The sequence below is a fragment of the Rhineura floridana genome, chromosome 3 (genome assembly GCF_030035675.1).
Source record: "Rhineura floridana isolate rRhiFlo1 chromosome 3, rRhiFlo1.hap2, whole genome shotgun sequence".
In the NCBI taxonomy this organism is placed as follows: Eukaryota; Metazoa; Chordata; class Lepidosauria; order Squamata; family Rhineuridae; genus Rhineura; species Rhineura floridana.
In genome coordinates this window covers 209,411,634-209,429,970 of record NC_084482.1, presented here as the reverse complement: position 1 = coordinate 209,429,970, position 18,337 = coordinate 209,411,634, and the positions used below count along the sequence as shown (strand labels likewise).

The 18,337-nt window shown below is 44.5% G+C and overlaps 1 protein-coding gene across 1 annotated transcript in view; it reads left to right on the top strand.

Annotated features, from left to right (window-relative positions):
- The window catches only part of LOC133378919 (zinc finger protein with KRAB and SCAN domains 7-like), a 32,861-nt gene extending 18,902 nt beyond the window's left edge, over window positions 1-13,959 (top strand). The window contains exons 7-11 of the mRNA XM_061613532.1: window positions 6,885-7,360; window positions 8,954-9,035; window positions 9,387-9,463; window positions 9,552-9,678; window positions 12,192-13,959. Of these exons, the coding sequence (XP_061469516.1) occupies window positions 6,885-7,360; window positions 8,954-9,035; window positions 9,387-9,463; window positions 9,552-9,678; window positions 12,192-13,192 (1,763 nt within the window). The 3' untranslated portion in view covers window positions 13,193-13,959. The remainder of the gene's footprint in view (window positions 1-6,884; window positions 7,361-8,953; window positions 9,036-9,386; window positions 9,464-9,551; window positions 9,679-12,191) is intronic.
- The last annotated feature ends 4,378 nt before the right edge of the window (window positions 13,960-18,337 follow it).

Below are 18,337 nucleotides of genomic sequence, written 5' to 3'. Positions count from 1 at the left end.
CTTTAATAGTGAGAAGTGATGTAGCAAGAGCAATTAGGAGCTACAACGTAAAGTCTGAGCGAGTGATATCAGTGAGATTAAACAGAAAACCTATTAACATAACCATCATCCAAGTCTACGCTCCAACAGACAACAGAGAAGAATAGAAATTGGAGAGATTTTATGCAGAAGTACAGGATTAAATGGGAAACCTATCAACATAACCATCATCCAAGTCTAAGCTCCGACGGCAAACGCAGAAGAAGAGGAATTGGACAGATTTTACGCAGAAGTACAGGAAGAAATTGATCACACACCAAAACAAGATGGGCTGATAATCATGGGGGATTGGAATGCAAAAGTAGGGAACAGAGAAGAATTAGGAATTGTGGGGAAATGGGGCCTAGGAGACAGAAATGAAGCAGGAGAAAGACTTATTGAATTCTGTGAAGCCAATAATTTGTTTCTTGTGAAAACATTTTTTGAACAACCGAACAGACGACTATACACGTGGACATCACCAAATGGTCAATACAGGAATCCAATTGATTATATAATTGGTAGCAGAAGATGGAGAAGTTCCATACTTTCTGCAAAAACAAGACCAGGAGCAGATTGCGGTACAGATCATGAACCGGTCATATTGAAAATCAGAGTAAAGCTAAAGAAGAACAACAAAGCACCCATAATGCCAAAATAAAATTTAAATGCAACAATACAGTGACATGTACGTAGGGACAAAGAGAACTATTACAATAGTTACTGTATAGAAATAGAAAAGGACAACAAAAAGGGTAGAACAAGAGCCCTGTTTCAAAAGATTAGAGAAATGAAAGGAAATTTAAACCAAGAGTAGGGATGTTGAATAATCAACAGGGGAACACACTGACTGACTGAGATAAAATAAAAAGAAGATGGAAGCAATACACTGAAGAACTCTATAAAAGAGATGCCAGGATGACAGTTTCATTCACGGAGGAACCATATGATGAAGAACCAGAAATTTTAGAATGTGAGGTGAAAGCTGCTCTTAAAATACTTGGAAGACAGAAATCACCAGGAATAGATTGCATACCAATAGCGTTGCTACAAGCTACTGAGACTGAATCAGTCCAAATTTTGACTAAAATCTGTCAAGAAATATGGAAAACTAAACAATGGCCCACAGACTGGAAGCGTTCTGTATACATCCCAATTCCAAAGAAAGGGGATCCCAGGGAATGCAGTAATTATCAAACTATTGCCTTAATATCCCATGCAAGTAAAGTAATGCTCAAGATTCTACAACAAAGGCTCTTGCCATATATGGAGCGAGAAATGCCAGACGTCCAAGTTGGATTTAGAAAGGGAAGAGGTACCAGGGATCATATCGCAAACATACGTTGGATAATGGAACAGACCAAGGAACTTCAGAAGAAAATCACCCTGTGCTTTATAGATCACAGCAAAGCCTTTGACTGTGTAGATCATGAAAAACTATGGAATGCTTCAAAAGAAATGGGGGTGCTACAGCATCTGATTGTCCTGATGTGCAACCTATACTCTGCACAAGAGGCTACTGTAAGGACAGAATATGGAGAAACCGATGGGTTCCCCATCGGAAAGGGTGTGAGACAGGGGTGTATTTTATCACCTTATTTATTTAATCTATATGCAGAACATATCATACGGAAAGCAGGATTGGACCAAGAAGAAGGAGGTGTGAAAATTGGAGGGAGAAATATCCATAATTTAAGATATGCAGATGATACCATACTACTAGCAGAAACCAGTAATGATTTGAAACGAATGCTGATGAAAGTTAAAGAGGAAAGCACAAAAGCTGGACTACAGCTGAACGTCAAAAAGACTAAAGTAATGACAACAGAAGATTTATGCAACTTTACAGTGGACAATGAGGACATTGAACTTGTCAAGGATTATCAATACCTTGGCACCATCATTAACCAAAATGGAGACAATAGTCAAGAAATCAGAAGAAGGCTAGGACTGGGGAGGGCATCTGTGAGTGAACTAGAAAAGGTCCTCAAATGTAAAGATGTATCACTGAACACCAAAGTCAGGACAATTCAGACCATGGTGTTTCCGATCTCTATGTATGGATGTGAAAGTTGGACAGTGAAAAAAGCAGATAAGAGAAAAATCAACGCATTTGAAATGTGGTGTTGGGGAAGAGCTTTGCGGATACCATGGACTGCGAAAAAGACAAATAATTGGGTGTTAGAACAAATTAAAACCGAACTATCACTAGAAGCTAAAAGGATGAAACTGAGGTTATCATACTTTGGACACATCATGAGAAGACATGATTCATTAGAAAAGATAATAATGCTTGGAAAAACAGAAGGAAGTAGAAAAAGAGGAAGGCCAAACAAGAGATGGATTGATTCCATAAAGGAAGCCACAGCCTTGAACTTACAAGATCTGAACAGGGTGGTTCATGACAGATGCTCTTGGAGGTCACTGATTTATAGGGTCGCCATAAGTCATAGTTGACTTGGAGGCACATAACAACAACAGTGCAGTACGACAATGGAAACCATGACCTAGGGAGGTTGTGGACTGTCCAACACTAGAGGCATCCAAGAAGCAGCCAGGCAGCCACCTGTCCGGGATGCCTGAACTTGGATTCCTGCCTTGAGCAGGGGTTGGACCGGATAGCCTTAGAGGCCCCTCCCAACTCTATGATTCCATGATGCAGAATTAAGGTGCCAGGTGTATCTCTGCGAGGAGAGAATGCCACAGCTTAGGGGCAGCACAGAGAATGCCCTTTCCCACAACACCCTGCTTCTAATGAGGTTGGTGGAATGACCAAGAAGGGCCCTCTCTGCTTAACACCCCGGGAAGAAGGTGGTCTTTCAAATATTTGGGGCCTAAGGCATTTAGGGGTCTAATCACTTAAGGTGAGCACCTTGGATTGGGCCTGGAAATGGACTAGCAACCAGTTTTAAAACGGGTTATGTGAGTTGTAAATGGATTCTCAGTTAGTAATCTGGCTACTGCATTTTCAACCAGCTGAACCTTTCCAGGTCTTGTTGGGCTTCAGTTCCCATCAGTCCCAGCCACCATGGCCAGTGATCAGGGTTCATGCGCTGGCGGGGGTGAGGAGGAATGTCGTGCAGGAACATCTGGAGGGCTGCCTGTGCGCTACACAGATATTTCCTTCACAGATCTTAAAAACACTCAGGCTCAGTCTGTAATAGTTGCAGAGAGAGCTGAGTAGCCTTCAGTTCGAATCTCACCTGTGCCATGAAATCCTGATTGGGAGGTTGTTGACAGGGGTGGGGTGAGGTTCCCCTGTATTTACAAGGCAGCAATGCTGTCTACTGAGCAAGGAGGAGGTGAGAGGAGCACCTCTGCATTCGTGAAACGGCCTGGGGACTTGCAGCCAAGTACAACAGGCTGTAGCATGTTGTCATGTGCCTTCAGGTCGATTACCTGGCCTTTGGTTCTTTCACATCATTTATATACCGCTTGAATGGAAAGGCCTTTAAGCGGTTTACAAATCATTAAAGCTACCAGTAAAACAGCGATGCATTCTACTATTCCCGTTTGCACGCTGTCATGCCTGGGACAGAAACCAAAGGTGCGAGGTCTCAGGAGGCCCAACATTCCCCTCCGAGAGCGCCCATTCGCGGAGTTCGCCTAAGAAGAGGGATGGATGGATGGTGGAGCCGCTCTGCTGCTCTGCCTCCCAACCTCTTTGGTCCCTCTTCAGTTTCTGCCCCCTTCCCTTTCTGCATCGCCATCTTCGTTTGGGAACCTGAAGTGTCGCGGAGTCTGCAGCAGGCCAGGAGAGGCCAAAACTCCCACCTGCGTGCTGAGCACGTCTCCTGCTTGGGCTCCAGTTGACAGAGACAAGCAGGCGTCAGGAATAGCTGTCCTCTCTCGTTCCAAAGTCGCCTGACTCAGGGCCCTTGAATTCAGTTGACAGAGGATGGATCCTAAAATACAGCAGACAGAAGGTCCTGCTTTGCTGACCGTTTAAAAGGCAGAAGGCCAGGTTCCTGGCACCCATGTTGCACACCTCTGCAGCGAACCCTCTCCCCTTCCTTGCTTATGGGCTCCTAAGGACATCTGTTGTTGTGCGAGAAGCATTCACAAGGATCTCATTCTCTACCCAGCAGCAAAAAAGGGGTGTGTGACTGTGACTATTGTGAAGGGACCTACTGATGTAGGGAGATGATGGGAATTTGCTGCTACTTGCGGGTGGGTGGTGATGGAGAACTGATCATAAGACAGGAAGGCTAGCTTACAGCCTTCTCTGCCAGCTTCCTACGACTTGGGGGGGGAGGGAAGAGTCTGAGTACCCCCCTGAGGGGTCAAGCCAGCCGCCATCTCTGTGCAATTCATGTTTCCTCCTAGACTCTGGCTTTGAGAGAGGCATCGAGAGTGATCTGACAGCTTGGCCTTCTAAGGGTTAAGGCCAGCTTAACTAGACTCCTAGAGAGGAAGGGAACTGGAGGACAAGGTGGAGGATGTGTCCTCTAGAGCAAATGCATCTCCCCCCTCCCCCCCAAAAACAGTCTCTTCCTGCCTGGTTCTTCCCTTGCAAGAAAGTGGCTTCTCTTTTCCTCCAAGCGTTGCATGGGTGGCCCCTTCTGGGATCTGGTGAGACCCTCCCTCTTTTGTGCATTTGGGTGAAGGGGAGTCCCAGGGGTGCAGAGGAGGTCAGTTGGTCCATCTGGGATTCCCCCCCCCCAAAAAAAACCCCAGATCAGGGAGCGAAGCTTCTTTCTTGCCGCCTCTCTGCAGAGCCTGGGAATCAAAGGCAGATAATGAACAAATTTTCATTCAAGTGTGTTTTAAAAAAACCAATTCAGGCATTTAATGATAGCAGGCATTTACAGGTTTAAAACGAAGCTGCAAAAGCCTGCCATTTTCATGATGATTTCATATTGCTTTCCCATGGTTTTTATGTCGCTGTATTCTTATTCTTATTCTTTATTTATATCCCGCCATCCTTCCAACACTGGAACTCACGGCGTCTTCCAGATAAAAACACATATAATTAAAACATACAAAATCTACATTACAATAGAATTAAACTATATCCAGTATTAAAACCATTCAAACTGATAGCTAAAAGAGAATCAAAGCCAATTTAAAATAATGATATTTGGCATTAGCAGTGCAGGTCCCAGCAGTCCTGTCTTTAGCATAAATCAGTACCAAAAGCTTGTTGAAATAGGAAAGTCTGTGTGCTTGACGCTGGAAGGACTACAGGGAGGGGGTCATTCTTATATCCTTAGGGAGAGAATTCCACAGCCTAGGGGCCGCCACCGAGAAGGCCCTATCCCACGTCCCCACCAGTCAAACTTGAGAGGAAGTGGGTATGGAGAGAAGGGCCTCTCCTAAAGATCTCAGGGCCCAGGCAGGTTCATACCCGGGCAGGTTCATACCCGTGTGGCGTAGTGGTTAGAGTGTTGGACTACGACCTGGGCGACCAGGGTTTGAATCTCCACACAGCCATGAAGCTCACTGGATGACCTTGGGCCAGTGACTGCCTCTCAGCCTCAGAGGAAGGCAATGGTCAACCCCCTCTGAATACCATTTACCATGAAAACCCTATTCATAGGGTCGACATAAGTTGGAATCGACTTGAAGGCAGTCCATTTCCATTCCACCCCGCGCTGATGTTTTCAGAAAGGGAGGAATATAAATGCTTTTATAAATGAATGAATAAACTATAGCCCGATCAGGAACATGTGCAGCAACGTTTATCAAAGCCTTTCCTCAAACTATGGAAAAGTACGAACTGTAAGATTATGGTGAAGATGTATATACAGAAATTTCCGAGTTGTCAATAGATCTTAACAGAAGTGCTTACTTACACATAAAGAGGAAAAAATACGTTAAGCACATTGCCTTCTGTTAGTAATTACACAATAGAACTCTTTTTAATTTTTGTTGCTGTTGGGTTTTTTTCTGTTTTGGAAAGGATTAAAACACACACACACCATAGATGATGACAGTCCTGCAATGCAACTGGATGGACATGTGTCCCCCGCCCTCCAAAAAAAAGGAAGGGTAAGAGGAGGCTATGAGGAGAGACAGAAAGAACTAGGCATGTTTAGCCTGGAGAAGAGAAGACTGAGGGGAGGTATGATAGCATTCTGCAAGTACAGTAGGGCCCCACTCATATGGCGGGTTACGTTCCAGACCTCCGCCTAAAAGCGAAACCCAATGAAAAGCGGAACTCCGTCAATAAAATGGTGCCCAACGCCCAAAAAACACTGTAAAAGCGGAACAAGCACCGTATGAGTGGGGCCTTACTCTAATTGAAAGCCACTGTATTAGCAGGCTGCCAAAAAGCGGGCTGCCAAAAAGCAGGGCCCTACTGTAGTTGAAAGGTTGTCACACAGAGGAGGTCTGGGATCTCTTCTTGATCGTCCCAGAGTGCAGGACACAGAATAATGGGCTCAAGTTGCAGGAAGCCAGATTTCGACAATGTCAGGAAAAACTTAACTGTTAGAGCGGTACAACAATGGAACGAATTACCTAGGAAGGTTGTGGACTCTCCAACTCTGCAGACATTCAAGAGGCACCTGGCAGCCACCTGTCGGGGATGCTTGAACTTGGATTCCTGCATTGAGCAGGGGGTTGGACTTGATGGCCTTACAGGCCCCTTCCAACTCTACTATTCTGTGATGCTGTGACCCATGTTAGTCCATGACCTTCACACGGCATAGCCCCCGGCCCATCTGTAGTTTCTCTTAGCATTCATTTACTTTTCTTTCCAAGACAAGACCTAGTTGCAAGCCAGACTCAGTGACGCTAGCTCAGGGAATGTTTTCCTGTCCTGACAGTATCACAATTCTATAACGGAACAATGTCTTGGCTTTGCAGGACCTCATAGCATCTCCAGTTAGGGCAATCTTAGCCTTGAGGCATAAATTAACTGACAACAACAAAGTTCCTTGTGCCCTGTTGGAGGCTTCCTTGGAGCACACCCAAATCAAAGATGGAAGAGGAAGACTCAGCTGCCCCTGAATCAGGAAGAGGCCCCAATACCATTGAGACTGGGAGCAGTGGGGAATTCTGGGAAAGAACCATGCAGAAGATCTCTGGTGAGGAGGACACCCTCAGCAAAGATGTCCAGTGCCATCGGTTCAGGAAGTTCTGCTACCAGAAGGCTGAGGGCCCCCGAGTGGTTTGCAGCCAACTCCACCATCTTTGCCATCAGTGGCTGAAGCCAGAGTGGCACACAAAGAAACAGATCCTGGACTTGGTGATCCTGGAGCAGTTCCTGGCTGTCCTGCCCCCAGAGATAGCGAGCTGGGTGAGGGAGTGTGGAGCGGAGACCAGTTCCCAGGCGGTGGCCCTGGCCGAAGGTTTCCTCCTGAGCCTGGCAGAGGACGAGAAGCAGGAAGAGCAGCAGGTGAGAGGGTTTCATCTGGGTCATTCCAAGGGACTCAGCATGTGAGGGAGGATATCCCAAAACTGTACCTCTGCCCAGAAGAAAGAGGCAAGGCACAGGTAGCTGGATGAACTAGGGCCATGTCTTTCCCAAAGAGATTACAAAAGAGACCTGCAGAAACCTGTCTGTGTAGAAACGGTGTAGATGGGTCTGAGTTGCATGCAGACTCATCTGCCTGCTTCCCGGAGGTCATACCTTTGGATGCAGAGGGAGCCCAATTTACTGCGCCCAGCCCCAAAGGGTCAGTTCTTTGAGCCATGAAACTCACTGCGTGACCTTGGGCCAGTCGCCAGCTCTGAGCCTAACCTACCCCACAGGGTTGTTCTGTGGATAAAATGGGGGGGGGAACCATGTCTGCCACCTTGAGCTCCTTGGAGGAAAAAGTCGGATATGAATGTCATAAATGAAATAAAAGTAACCCTAAGGAGCCAGTCTCAAGATCCCCCTAGGCTCATAAAGGAGGGTCAGGATGTTGCCCCATAAGTCTGCTTACACTATTTCCTACTCTGTTCCTCTATTGTCATAATTGACGTCGTTTTATTCATCACTTTGAGTGTAAGTTCCCGTGGCAATGTACAACACGTGACAGGGGGATAAAATCGCAGGAGTAGGAAGATAGTACAAAATGGACGCTTGTGGCCGAGGACCTCTTCACCCCCGTTGGGACAGCGCGATGGAACAAAGATGTCTTCAGTTGTTCCCAGCAGTTGTGGCCAAACCTACTTAAGTCAGGTGCCACCAAAGCGAGTTCTCCATATCACTAACCCCCCCCCCAGCTGCAAGTAGGCAACCCCCCCACCCCCCTTAGCACCCCAGGCCAGTCAGGGTGCTGGGCACAACTGTTCCGAATTGGCCCTGCAGCATATGGAATTGCTTATACTGCCAACTGTAGGGTGGAAGGGTGAAATGAAGAGAAAGTGAACTGGGACAGTGACAGATTATTATTGTTGTTGTTATTTATTATTTATTTATTATTATTATTATTACCCACCCTTCACCAGAAGGTCCAAGGCATGTCACAACATTAAGAACAGTTTAAAACAAGCTACAAGCTATAAAGCCAGGTGACATACTCCTCACCCTTGGCGCACATGAAGCCTCGGCATGTGTGTTTATGAATCATCCAAGGAGTAGTGTAGCGGCAAATTTAGAAGTGCAGGGTCCCTTCATGATAGTCACCCCATGCCCCATCACAGCCATGGCCTTTTCCCACTTTCCCTGGCTCTCCCTGTCATCTCATGAGTCCACACTCTGCTACAACAGACACCCCTAGGAGCCAAGCAGTATGGAAGTGTGTGTGTGTGTTAGCTACTGGGAAGAGTCTTCTCAGTGAGCACAAAAAGACAAGGACTCTTCTAAGTGGCTAATTCACTCCCTTTTCCTGTGATTTCACCCTGCTCCCAAAAAAGTAATGGGTCAATGACCCCCCGTGACCTCGGATGACTATGTCCCTCCATTCAAAGGAGGATATCTGATACCACTCAGAATCTTGTCTTTGTTATTCCTTTTCTAATCCTCCCCATTTGATGCCATCACTTCTTATTGCTGTTCCAGGTAAAAAGTCTGTTTGCAGAATTGGGCACTGATTTCCCTGAGGCAGAGAAGGCTCCATCAGACCCCAGGCAGAGGCCGCTGGGTAAGGATTAGTGGGATGTATCTCAATTTGGCCCCTGTTGATTTTGCAGGAAACCCATAGGCTCCTTTCACCTTTTGGATAGAAGAAGCCTTTCCCATGGCTCAAAAATGCCCTTATTTGCAACTCTTCACTCACTTTATGCATGGCAACCGGCACTTTGATTTGTGGCCGAGAGCCCAAAGCAGGAGAGAGATGTTTTTCCACAACTGAAACCTCGATGTGGGTGCAAACATCTGGAATGCACTCAACAGATAAGGTGTTTTCTAATGCCAATGTGTAGTTATACATGCATTGCTCAATCTCCAAGACAAGCATGTGCAACTGGCTTCTCATCACCTTTCTGTCTCGCAGGCGATAATGGCGTGATACCTACTCAGGTATCACATCTCCATCGCGGAGCGGAAGCAGCTGCTGTGGACCTGGATCAGGTAGGTGGACTGATGAGTGCCTCTCCTTAATATCGCTAATAGATAATCTTTATGCTATCTCTGAGGAAATGTTTTATTTTTCTTTTAGCATTTAGTCACCCTCGAAGATGTGGCTGTGTACTTCACAGAGGAGGAGTGGGCCCTGCTGGATCCTGACCAGAGAGCTCTACATAGGGAAGTCACGGAGGAGAATTGTGGGACTCTGGCCTCTCTCGGTAAGACCCCCTCTTGGATCATAATATCTGTTTCAGAATTGAACATTTTTATAGGTGAATGAACCTCAGTAGTTTGATGTAGCTCTACAGCATCTGGGATTCTTACCTCCTTCAGTTAGCCTTGAATGGACAGCTATCTTGCTGCTGTTGTTATGTGCCTTCAAGTTGATTACGACTTATGGCAACCCTATGAATCAGCGATCTCCAATACCACCTATTATAAACCACCCTGTTCAGATCTTGTAGCTTCAGGTCTGTGGCTTCCTTTATGGAATCAATCCATCTCATTTGGTCTTCCTCTTTTTCTACCCCCTTCTGTTTTTCCCAGCATTATTGTCTTTTCTAGTGAATCATGTCTTCTCATTAATTGTCCAAAGTATGATCACCTCAGTTCCATCATTTTACTTCTAGTGACAGTTCTGGTTTAATTTGTTCTAACACCCAATTATTTGTCTTTTTCGCAGTCCATGGTATGCGCAAAGCTCTTCTCCAACACCACATTTCAAATGAATTGATTTTTCTCTTATCCACTTTTTTCACTGTCCAACTTTCATATCCACATGGTCTGAATGATCCTGACTTTGGTGTTCAGTGATACATCTTTGCATTTGAGGACCTTTTCTAGTTCTCTCATAGCTGCCCTCGCCAGTTCCCTTCTACAGCTATCTATTGATTGTCTCTGAATAACCATCCTCCAGTTACGGCTTTCTAAATAATGGCCCAAATGGTGTGAATTGGCCAGGCCTTTTGAAATATAAATCTTAAGAATTGTTAGGAAGGCAGAACAAGCCTCTAGTCATTTTCTGGTTAGTTAAGGACACTGACTTCTACTGGTTTCAGATTCCCATAAAGAAGTGAAGCTCTGCCTTCAGCTTTTGCCTTCTTGGAAACATCAGAACCCTAATTCAAATATGTACTCTTTCAGAACTATGTTCTGCAAGGAACTCTACACAAGATTTATTTAACAGAAGGGAGTAGAAAAAGAGGAAGACCAAACAAGAGATGGATTGATTCTATAAAGCAAGCCATAGACCTTCACTTACCAGATCTGAACAGGGTGGTTTAAAACAGATGCTATTGGAGGTTGCCAATTCATAGGGTCACCATAATTCGTAATTGACTTGAAGGCACATAACAGCAATTTCCCTCTTTATTTTCCCATGTGATGATTGTATTTTTCATGCTATCCAAATTTCAGCACTTCAAGCTCTCTTCTTCTGGACTAATATGATTTCCCTATTTTTATTGATTAGAACATTTATATCCTGACTTTCCATTGAGCAAGAATTCACAAGGGGGCAAAAAAAACGGGTTAGGTACCAGTGCAAAATGTGTAAATCACAACATAATCGAAACAACGGTGTATCAATCAGCAGGACATGACATGAAGAGGTGCGATAAATGCAAGTACAGGCTGTTGCCACTCTAGAATCTCACAACCCAGAAAGAAGAGCCTTGCTGTAGCCGTTGGCCCAACTATCCCAGTAATGTCTGCTCTGAGTAGCAGAATCGCTTCAAGGTCTCATCCCTAGCACATCCAAAGGCCCCCTTCCAAGATCATTTAGCTGGAGAAGCTGAGGATTGACCTTATGTATGCAAATGACATGCTCTGCCATTGAATTACAAGGCCTCACCTTTTTATTTTATATTTGTATCCAGGGGTGTAGTCATCCAGGGTCTTGGGGGGTCTTAGACCCTTTACTTTTTTGGGAACAGGGTCCCAATGTCTCTGGCATCCTACAAGCCAATCAGCATGAAAGAGGAGTGTGTTAGCCACTGAGAAGTGTCTTCTAACCTGCTTCCCTTCCTGCTGATTGGAGCCAATCAGAATGAAAGGTGAGTCAACCACTGAGAAGACTCTTTTCAGTAGCTAACACTCTCATTCTGACTGGGCTCCTAGAGATGTTATGGGAGAAGGCATTAACAAGGATCTCATTCTCAACCCAGCAGCAAAACAACGGGGGTGATGGTGGTGGCGGTGACTATCATGAAGGGACCCTACACTTCTGAATTTGCCACTACAGTACTGTTTGTATCCTTCCATTGGTCCAAACAGTTCAGAAGAGAATGCATGTGGTTGTTTGATTTACTTGTACAACAATCTTGTGAGGTAGGCTGAGCTGAGAGAGAGTGAGTGGCCCAAGACTGCCCAATGAGCTTCATCTCTGACCTGGAAGCTAAACTCAGCTGTCCATGGCCTAAATCAAGTATGGGAAACCTTTGGTCCTCCAGATGTTGCTGAACTACAACTCTCACCATCCCCAGCTATTCGCCATGCTTGCTGGGGCTGATGGGAGTTACTGTTCAGCATCATCTGGAGGGTCAAAGGTCCCCCACACCCCGTCTAAATGTAACAATAATAGTACAACAGCTTTCATTTAATGTCAGTCAACAGAGGCAGCCTGCCATCTAAATTCGTTCAGTTCTTTATCACAAGCGTTAATTGAAGTTATTGAGTGATTTAAGGCTCCGTTTTCTCCTCAGACTCTTATCAGTTTCTCTCTTCATTGCAGAAGGTGATAAATGGGAAACTAGGAATAAGGAACAATGTGGGAAAGAGACACAGGAAAGAGACAAATATACAATGAAGAAATGGCGAAGAAGGAAAACTGAAGAGAAGAGAAGGAATAAATCTTCTGTTTCTGAGGATAGTGACTACCATAAAATTACACTCAAACAATGTTTGGAATGTGGAAAGAACTTCCATTACAGTTCTACCCTTACTTCACATCAGAGAATTCACACAGGGGAGAAACCATACAAATGTATGGAATGTGGAAAGAGCTTCAGTCAGAAGATACATCTCACTAATCATCAACGAGTTCACACCGGGGAGAAACCGTATAAATGTTTGGAGTGTGGGAAGGGCTTCAGAAGCTGTTCTGGCTTTGCTTACCATAAAAAAATTCATACAGGGGAGAAGCCATATAAATGCTTGGAATGTGGAAAGGGCTTCTTTCAAAAGGTTGACCTTTCTTCCCATCAAAGAAGTCACACAGCAGAGAAACCATATAAATGCTTGGAATGTGGAAAGGGCTTTCGTCATATTTCTAGCCTAGCTTACCATCAAATAATTCACATGGAGAAACCATATAAATGTTTAGAATGTGGAAGGAGCTTCTGTCAGAAGACAAATCTTGCTACTCATCAAATAATTCACACAGGGAAGAAGTCATTTAAATGTTTGGAGTGTGGAAAGAGTTTCCCGTACATTTCTAATCTTACTACCCATCAAAGAATTCACACAGGGGAGAAGCCATATAAATGCTTGGAATGTGGAAAGAGCTTCACTCGGAAAATACATCTCATTAACCATCAAAGAATTCATACTGGGGAAAAACCCTATATATGCTTGGAATGTGGTAAGAGCTTCAGTCAGAAATCAAATCTCACTTCTCATCAAAGAATTCATACTGGGGAGAAACAATATAAATGCTTAGAATGTGGAAACAGCTTCAGTAGCAAGATAAGTTTTGTTGCCCATCAAAGAATTCACATGGGCGAGAAACCATAAAAGTGCTTAAAGTGTGGAAAGAGCTTCAAAAGAAGCACAAACTTTCAGTGTGTTATCCAAGAATTCACAAAGGTGGGAAGCCATATTAATACTTGAGTATAGAAAAAGCTTCAGTAAGAAGATACAGCTCAAAGAATTCTCACGGGAAAATCAGTCTAAAAGCTTGGAACCTGGAGATGCTTTTGTCACAGTTCTTGCCTTTCTCCCCCTCAAATAATTTGTACAGGAGAGAAACTGTGTAAAAGCTTTGAATGTGGAAAGAACTTCAATCACAGTTCTAACCTTCTATCAAAGAACTCACACCTGTTTGGGGGGCATTAAATACATTGGCAGTAAGAGCTGTTGTCTGTAGGTCTGGGACAGACCTCTTCAAGGGAAGGGGTGGTATTATAGGACTGGAGATTAGACTGCATGTAAGCTGTGAGTTGCTCCCAAGCCTGTGGTTTTACATCTGTATGGTGAGATTCTGTAGTGGAAGGAACTTGAAGTTGTCGAACCAGTCTCTTTGTTACAATGGTCCTAGTTAAGTTTGTTAAGCATTTGTTTGCATGACAAAAGGAGTTGGCCAAGTACAAAAAAAAAAAAAAGTACAAGTACAAAAGAGGCAGACTCCTCCACAGAATCGTTGTGGGTGGTGATACCATGCCCCAGGAGGGACTTAATACTGGGAACGATCTATCGTCCCCCTGATCAAAATGCTCAGGGAGACCTTGAGATGAGATATGAAATTGAGGAAGCATCCAAACTAGGAAATGTGGTAGTAATGGGTGACTTCAACTACCCTGACATAGACTGGCTGCATATGTGTTCCAGTCATGACAAAGAAGCAAAGTTTCTAGATATTCTAAATGACTATTCCCTAGATCAGTTGGTCATGGAACCGACCAGAGGGACGGCAACCCTGGATTTAATCCTCAGTGGGGACCAGGACCTGGTGCGAGATGTAAGTGTTGTTGAACCGATTGGGAGCAGTGACCACAGTGCTATTAAATTAAACATACATGTAACTGGCCAATTGCCAAGAAAATCCAACATGGTCACATTTGACTTCAAAAGAGGAAACTTCACAAAAATGAGGGGATTGGTAAAAAGAAAGCTGAAAAACAAAATCCAGAGGGTCACATCACTCGAAAATGCTTGGAAGTTGTTTAAAAACACTATATTAGAAGCTCAACTGGAGTGCATACCGCAGATCAGAAAAGGTACCGCCAGGGCCAAGAAGATGCCAGCATGGTTAACAAGCAAAGTCAAGGAAGCTCTTAGAGGCAAAAAGTCTTCCTTCAGAAAATGGAAGTCTTGTCCAAATGAAGAAAATAAAAAAGAACACAAACTCTGGCAAAAGAAATGCAAGAAGACAATAAGGGATGCTAAAAAAGAATTTGAGGAGCACATTGCTAAGAACATAAAAACCAACAACAAAAAATTCTATAAATACATTCAAAGCAGGAGACCATCTAGGGAGACAATTGGACCCTTGGATGATAAGGGAGTCAAAGGTGTACTAAAGAACGATAAGGAGATTGCAGAGAAGCTAAATGAATTCTTTGCATCTGTCTTCACAGTGGAAGATATAGGGCAGATCCCTGAACCTGAACTAACATTTGCAGGAAGGGATTCTGAGGAACTGAGACAAATAGTGGTAACGAGAGAGGAAGTTCTAAGCTTAATGGACAATATAAAAACTGACAAATCACCGGGCCCGGATGGCATCCACCCGAGAGTTCTCAAAGAACTCAAAGGTGAAATTGCTGATCTGCTAACTAAAATATGTAACTTGTCCCTTGGGTCCTCCTCCGTGCCTGAGGACTGGAAAGTGGCAAATGTAACGCCAGTCTTCAAAAAGGGATCCAGAGGGGATCCCGGAAATTACAGGCCAGTTAGCTTAACTTCTGTCCCTGGAAAACTGGTAGAAAGTATGATTAAAGCTAGATTAACTAAGCACATAGAAGAACAAGCCTTGCTGATGCAGAGCCAGCATGGCTTCTGCAAGGGAAAGTCCTGTCTCAGTAACCTATTAGAATTCTTTGAGAGTGTCAACAAGCATATAGATAGAGGTGATCCAGTGGACATAGTGTACTTAGACTTTCAAAAAGCGTTTGACAAGGTACCTCACCAAAGGCTTCTGAGGAAGCTTAGCAGTCATGGAATAAGAGGAGAGGTCCTCTTGTGGATAAGGAATTGGTTAAGAAACGGAAAGCAGAGAGTAGGAATAAACGGACAGTTCTCCCAATGGAGGGCTGTAGAAAGTGGAGTCCCTCAAGGATCCGTATTGGGACCTGTACTTTTCAACTTGTTCATTAATGACCTAGAATTAGGAGTGAGCAGTGAAGTGGCCAAGTTTGCTGACGACACTAAATTGTTCAGGGTTGTTAAAACAAAAAGGGATTGCGAAGAGCTCCAAAAAGACCTCTCCAAACTGAGTGAATGGGTGGAAAAATGGCAAATGCAATTCAATATAAACAAGTGTAAAATGCATATTGGAGCAAAAAATCTGAATTTCACATATACGCTCATGGGGTCTGAAGTGGCGGTGACCGACCAGGAGAGAGACCTCGGGGTTGTAGTGGACAGCACGATGAAAATGTCGACCCAGTGTGCGGCAGCTGTGAAAAAGGCAAATTCCATGCTAGCGATAATTAGGAAAGGTATTGAAAATAAAACAGCCGATATCATAATGCCGTTGTATAAATCTATGGTGCGGCCGCATTTGGAATACTGTGTACAGTTCTGGTCGCCTCATCTCAAAAAGGATATTATAGAGTTGGAAAAGGTTCAGAAGAGGGCAACCAGAATGATCAAGGGGATGGAGCGACTCCCTTACGAGGAAAGGTTGCAGCATTTGGGGCTTTTTAGTTTAGAGAAAAGGCGGGTCAGAGGAGACATGATAGAAGTGTATAAAATTATGCATGGCCTTGAGAAAGTGGATAGAGAAAAGTTCTTCTCCCTCTCTCATAATATTAGAACTCGTGGACATTCAAAGAAGCTGAATGTTGGAAGATTCAGGACAGACAAAAGGCAGTACTTCTTTACTCAGCGCATAGTTAAACTATGGAATTTGCTCCCACAACATGCAGTAATGGCCACCAGCTTGGATGGCTTTAAAAGAAGATTAGACAAATTCGTGGATGACAGGGCTATCAATGGCTACTAGCCATGATGGCTGTGCTCTGCCACCCTAGTCAGAGGCAGCATGCTTCTGAAAACCAGTTGCTGGAAGCCTCAGGAGGGGAGAGTGTTCTTGCACTTGGGTCCTGCTTGCGGGCTTCCCCCAGGCACCTGGTTGGCCACTGTGAGAACAGGATGCTGGACTAGATGGGCCACTGGCCTGATCCAGCAGGCTCTTCTTATGTTCTTATGTTCTTATGTACAGGGCAAGTGCGTTGCTTGTCACAGAAACAACTAGCCAGTAATACGTCCAGAAGAGGGAGTCCTTTCCTCCCACCTGGCTGGAGTTGGTGTCTGTGAGGCGTCCTTCCCTGGCTCTCCCTGTCAGGTTCCTACCTGCTCGTGGTTACTGCCTGTCACTAGGCACCACCAGGGACTCCACCAGTCCGGACTGTCCTCTCTTTTGGTTTCTCTCCCCACTCTAGCACAGATCTCAACAGATCCCCCTGCTAGGCAGCACCACCAGTCACGTCCTGTAACCAGTAGTCCCAGAGACTCTGCCTGAGTCTCCCTCAATTAGATTACCTCTGTGACTGCGTGCTTAAGCTGTCCCAATCCCTTTGATTTACTCAGACTGCTTATAATTCTGGTTTGCTCTGAATACTTGTGGTGTTATTCTTCCCTTCCCCGCTGCCACCATTTGTTATAGTTTCCCTTCAGCCTTGGTTATTTACCTCACCCTCCCTTCTGGTCTGTGAAACCCCAGCCAAGGATCAGGCCTTTGGTAAACCAAATTAAGTATTTATTAAATAACACAGATAACAAAGATAACAAGATTACTTCATAAGGCACATAAGCATATGGTTTTATCTAATACTAATCCGAACTCTACCCCCCTCCTTCTCCACGCTCTCCTGACAAACAACTCTCTCAAACCCACCAAAACAACCTATCAACATCCACTCCAACGTTCACCACCTCCAGATTTACCTGACATCCTTCCATTTATACCCTCAGCCATTTTAAAACATTCAGCCAATCATCCAGCATTCTACTGCCCATTCACTCCCCCTTCCTCTTTCATTCTACTTACCATGTATCTCCTATACAAACAGCACTTACCCTATTTACACTAATACAGGAACATCACAGTGTCTTCCTGGGTGTCAGAGAACAATACGTTCAGGCCCTTTCTTGTCTAGTCTTGTTGCCTTGGGCTAGGGTTGGGAGATACAGGCCTGACTTACTCTCTATGCCTAGTCCAAAGCTATGGCTTCCTTCTGCAGGTACAGAAGTGAGGGGGCCAGATCTGTTGGAGGGTTCGTGCTGTGAGCCCTCTCCACCTTATGTTCAGCCTGTGTATATGTACAAGTAAAACCACATATCACAAAGACACCACCGTCTCCAGCTGCCTTCATTCTACAGAAACCAAACCCGAGGCGTGTTGTGGAACCCCTGAAGCCTCTCAGTGCTTGGAGTCTGGGATGTTTGCAACAGTAAGGATTTGAGGCGTGGCATCTGTGAATTCTTCTTCTGGTGGGGCATTACCTCTCTCCACTAGCCCCAATTTCACTCATGTAGATTGTAAAATCTGTTTGGTTTAAATTAAATAGAAACAGATTAGTAGTCCTATTTCTTAGCAGAATATATATTTTGCAAAGCTGAATGAGCATTGACCAGCCCATCTTCCCCTTATACAGACTAGCTGAATGAAAACAACAGACAGTCTTCTTTGGTAAAAAGTATTAAGAATGTTTACTCACAACCATTCATAGGCTCTAGCTTGGAGAGAAAAGATAGAAGGAGGTAGTAGATTTAGTCCATGATTGGCATCACCTGTGGAGGCTTCTCTCTCCTGTGGCTTAATGGAGGATATGTGCATAAGACAGCAACATCTCTTAACAAAGAAGAGGAAGAGAAGAAGCGAAATACCACCTATAAATAGGAAGTTACATCACAGTAAGCAAGCATAGAGGTGTTCCCAAATTCTGGGTAGAAGGGACATCTCCCTATTATAAATGCATGCAAGCTTGCTTATCC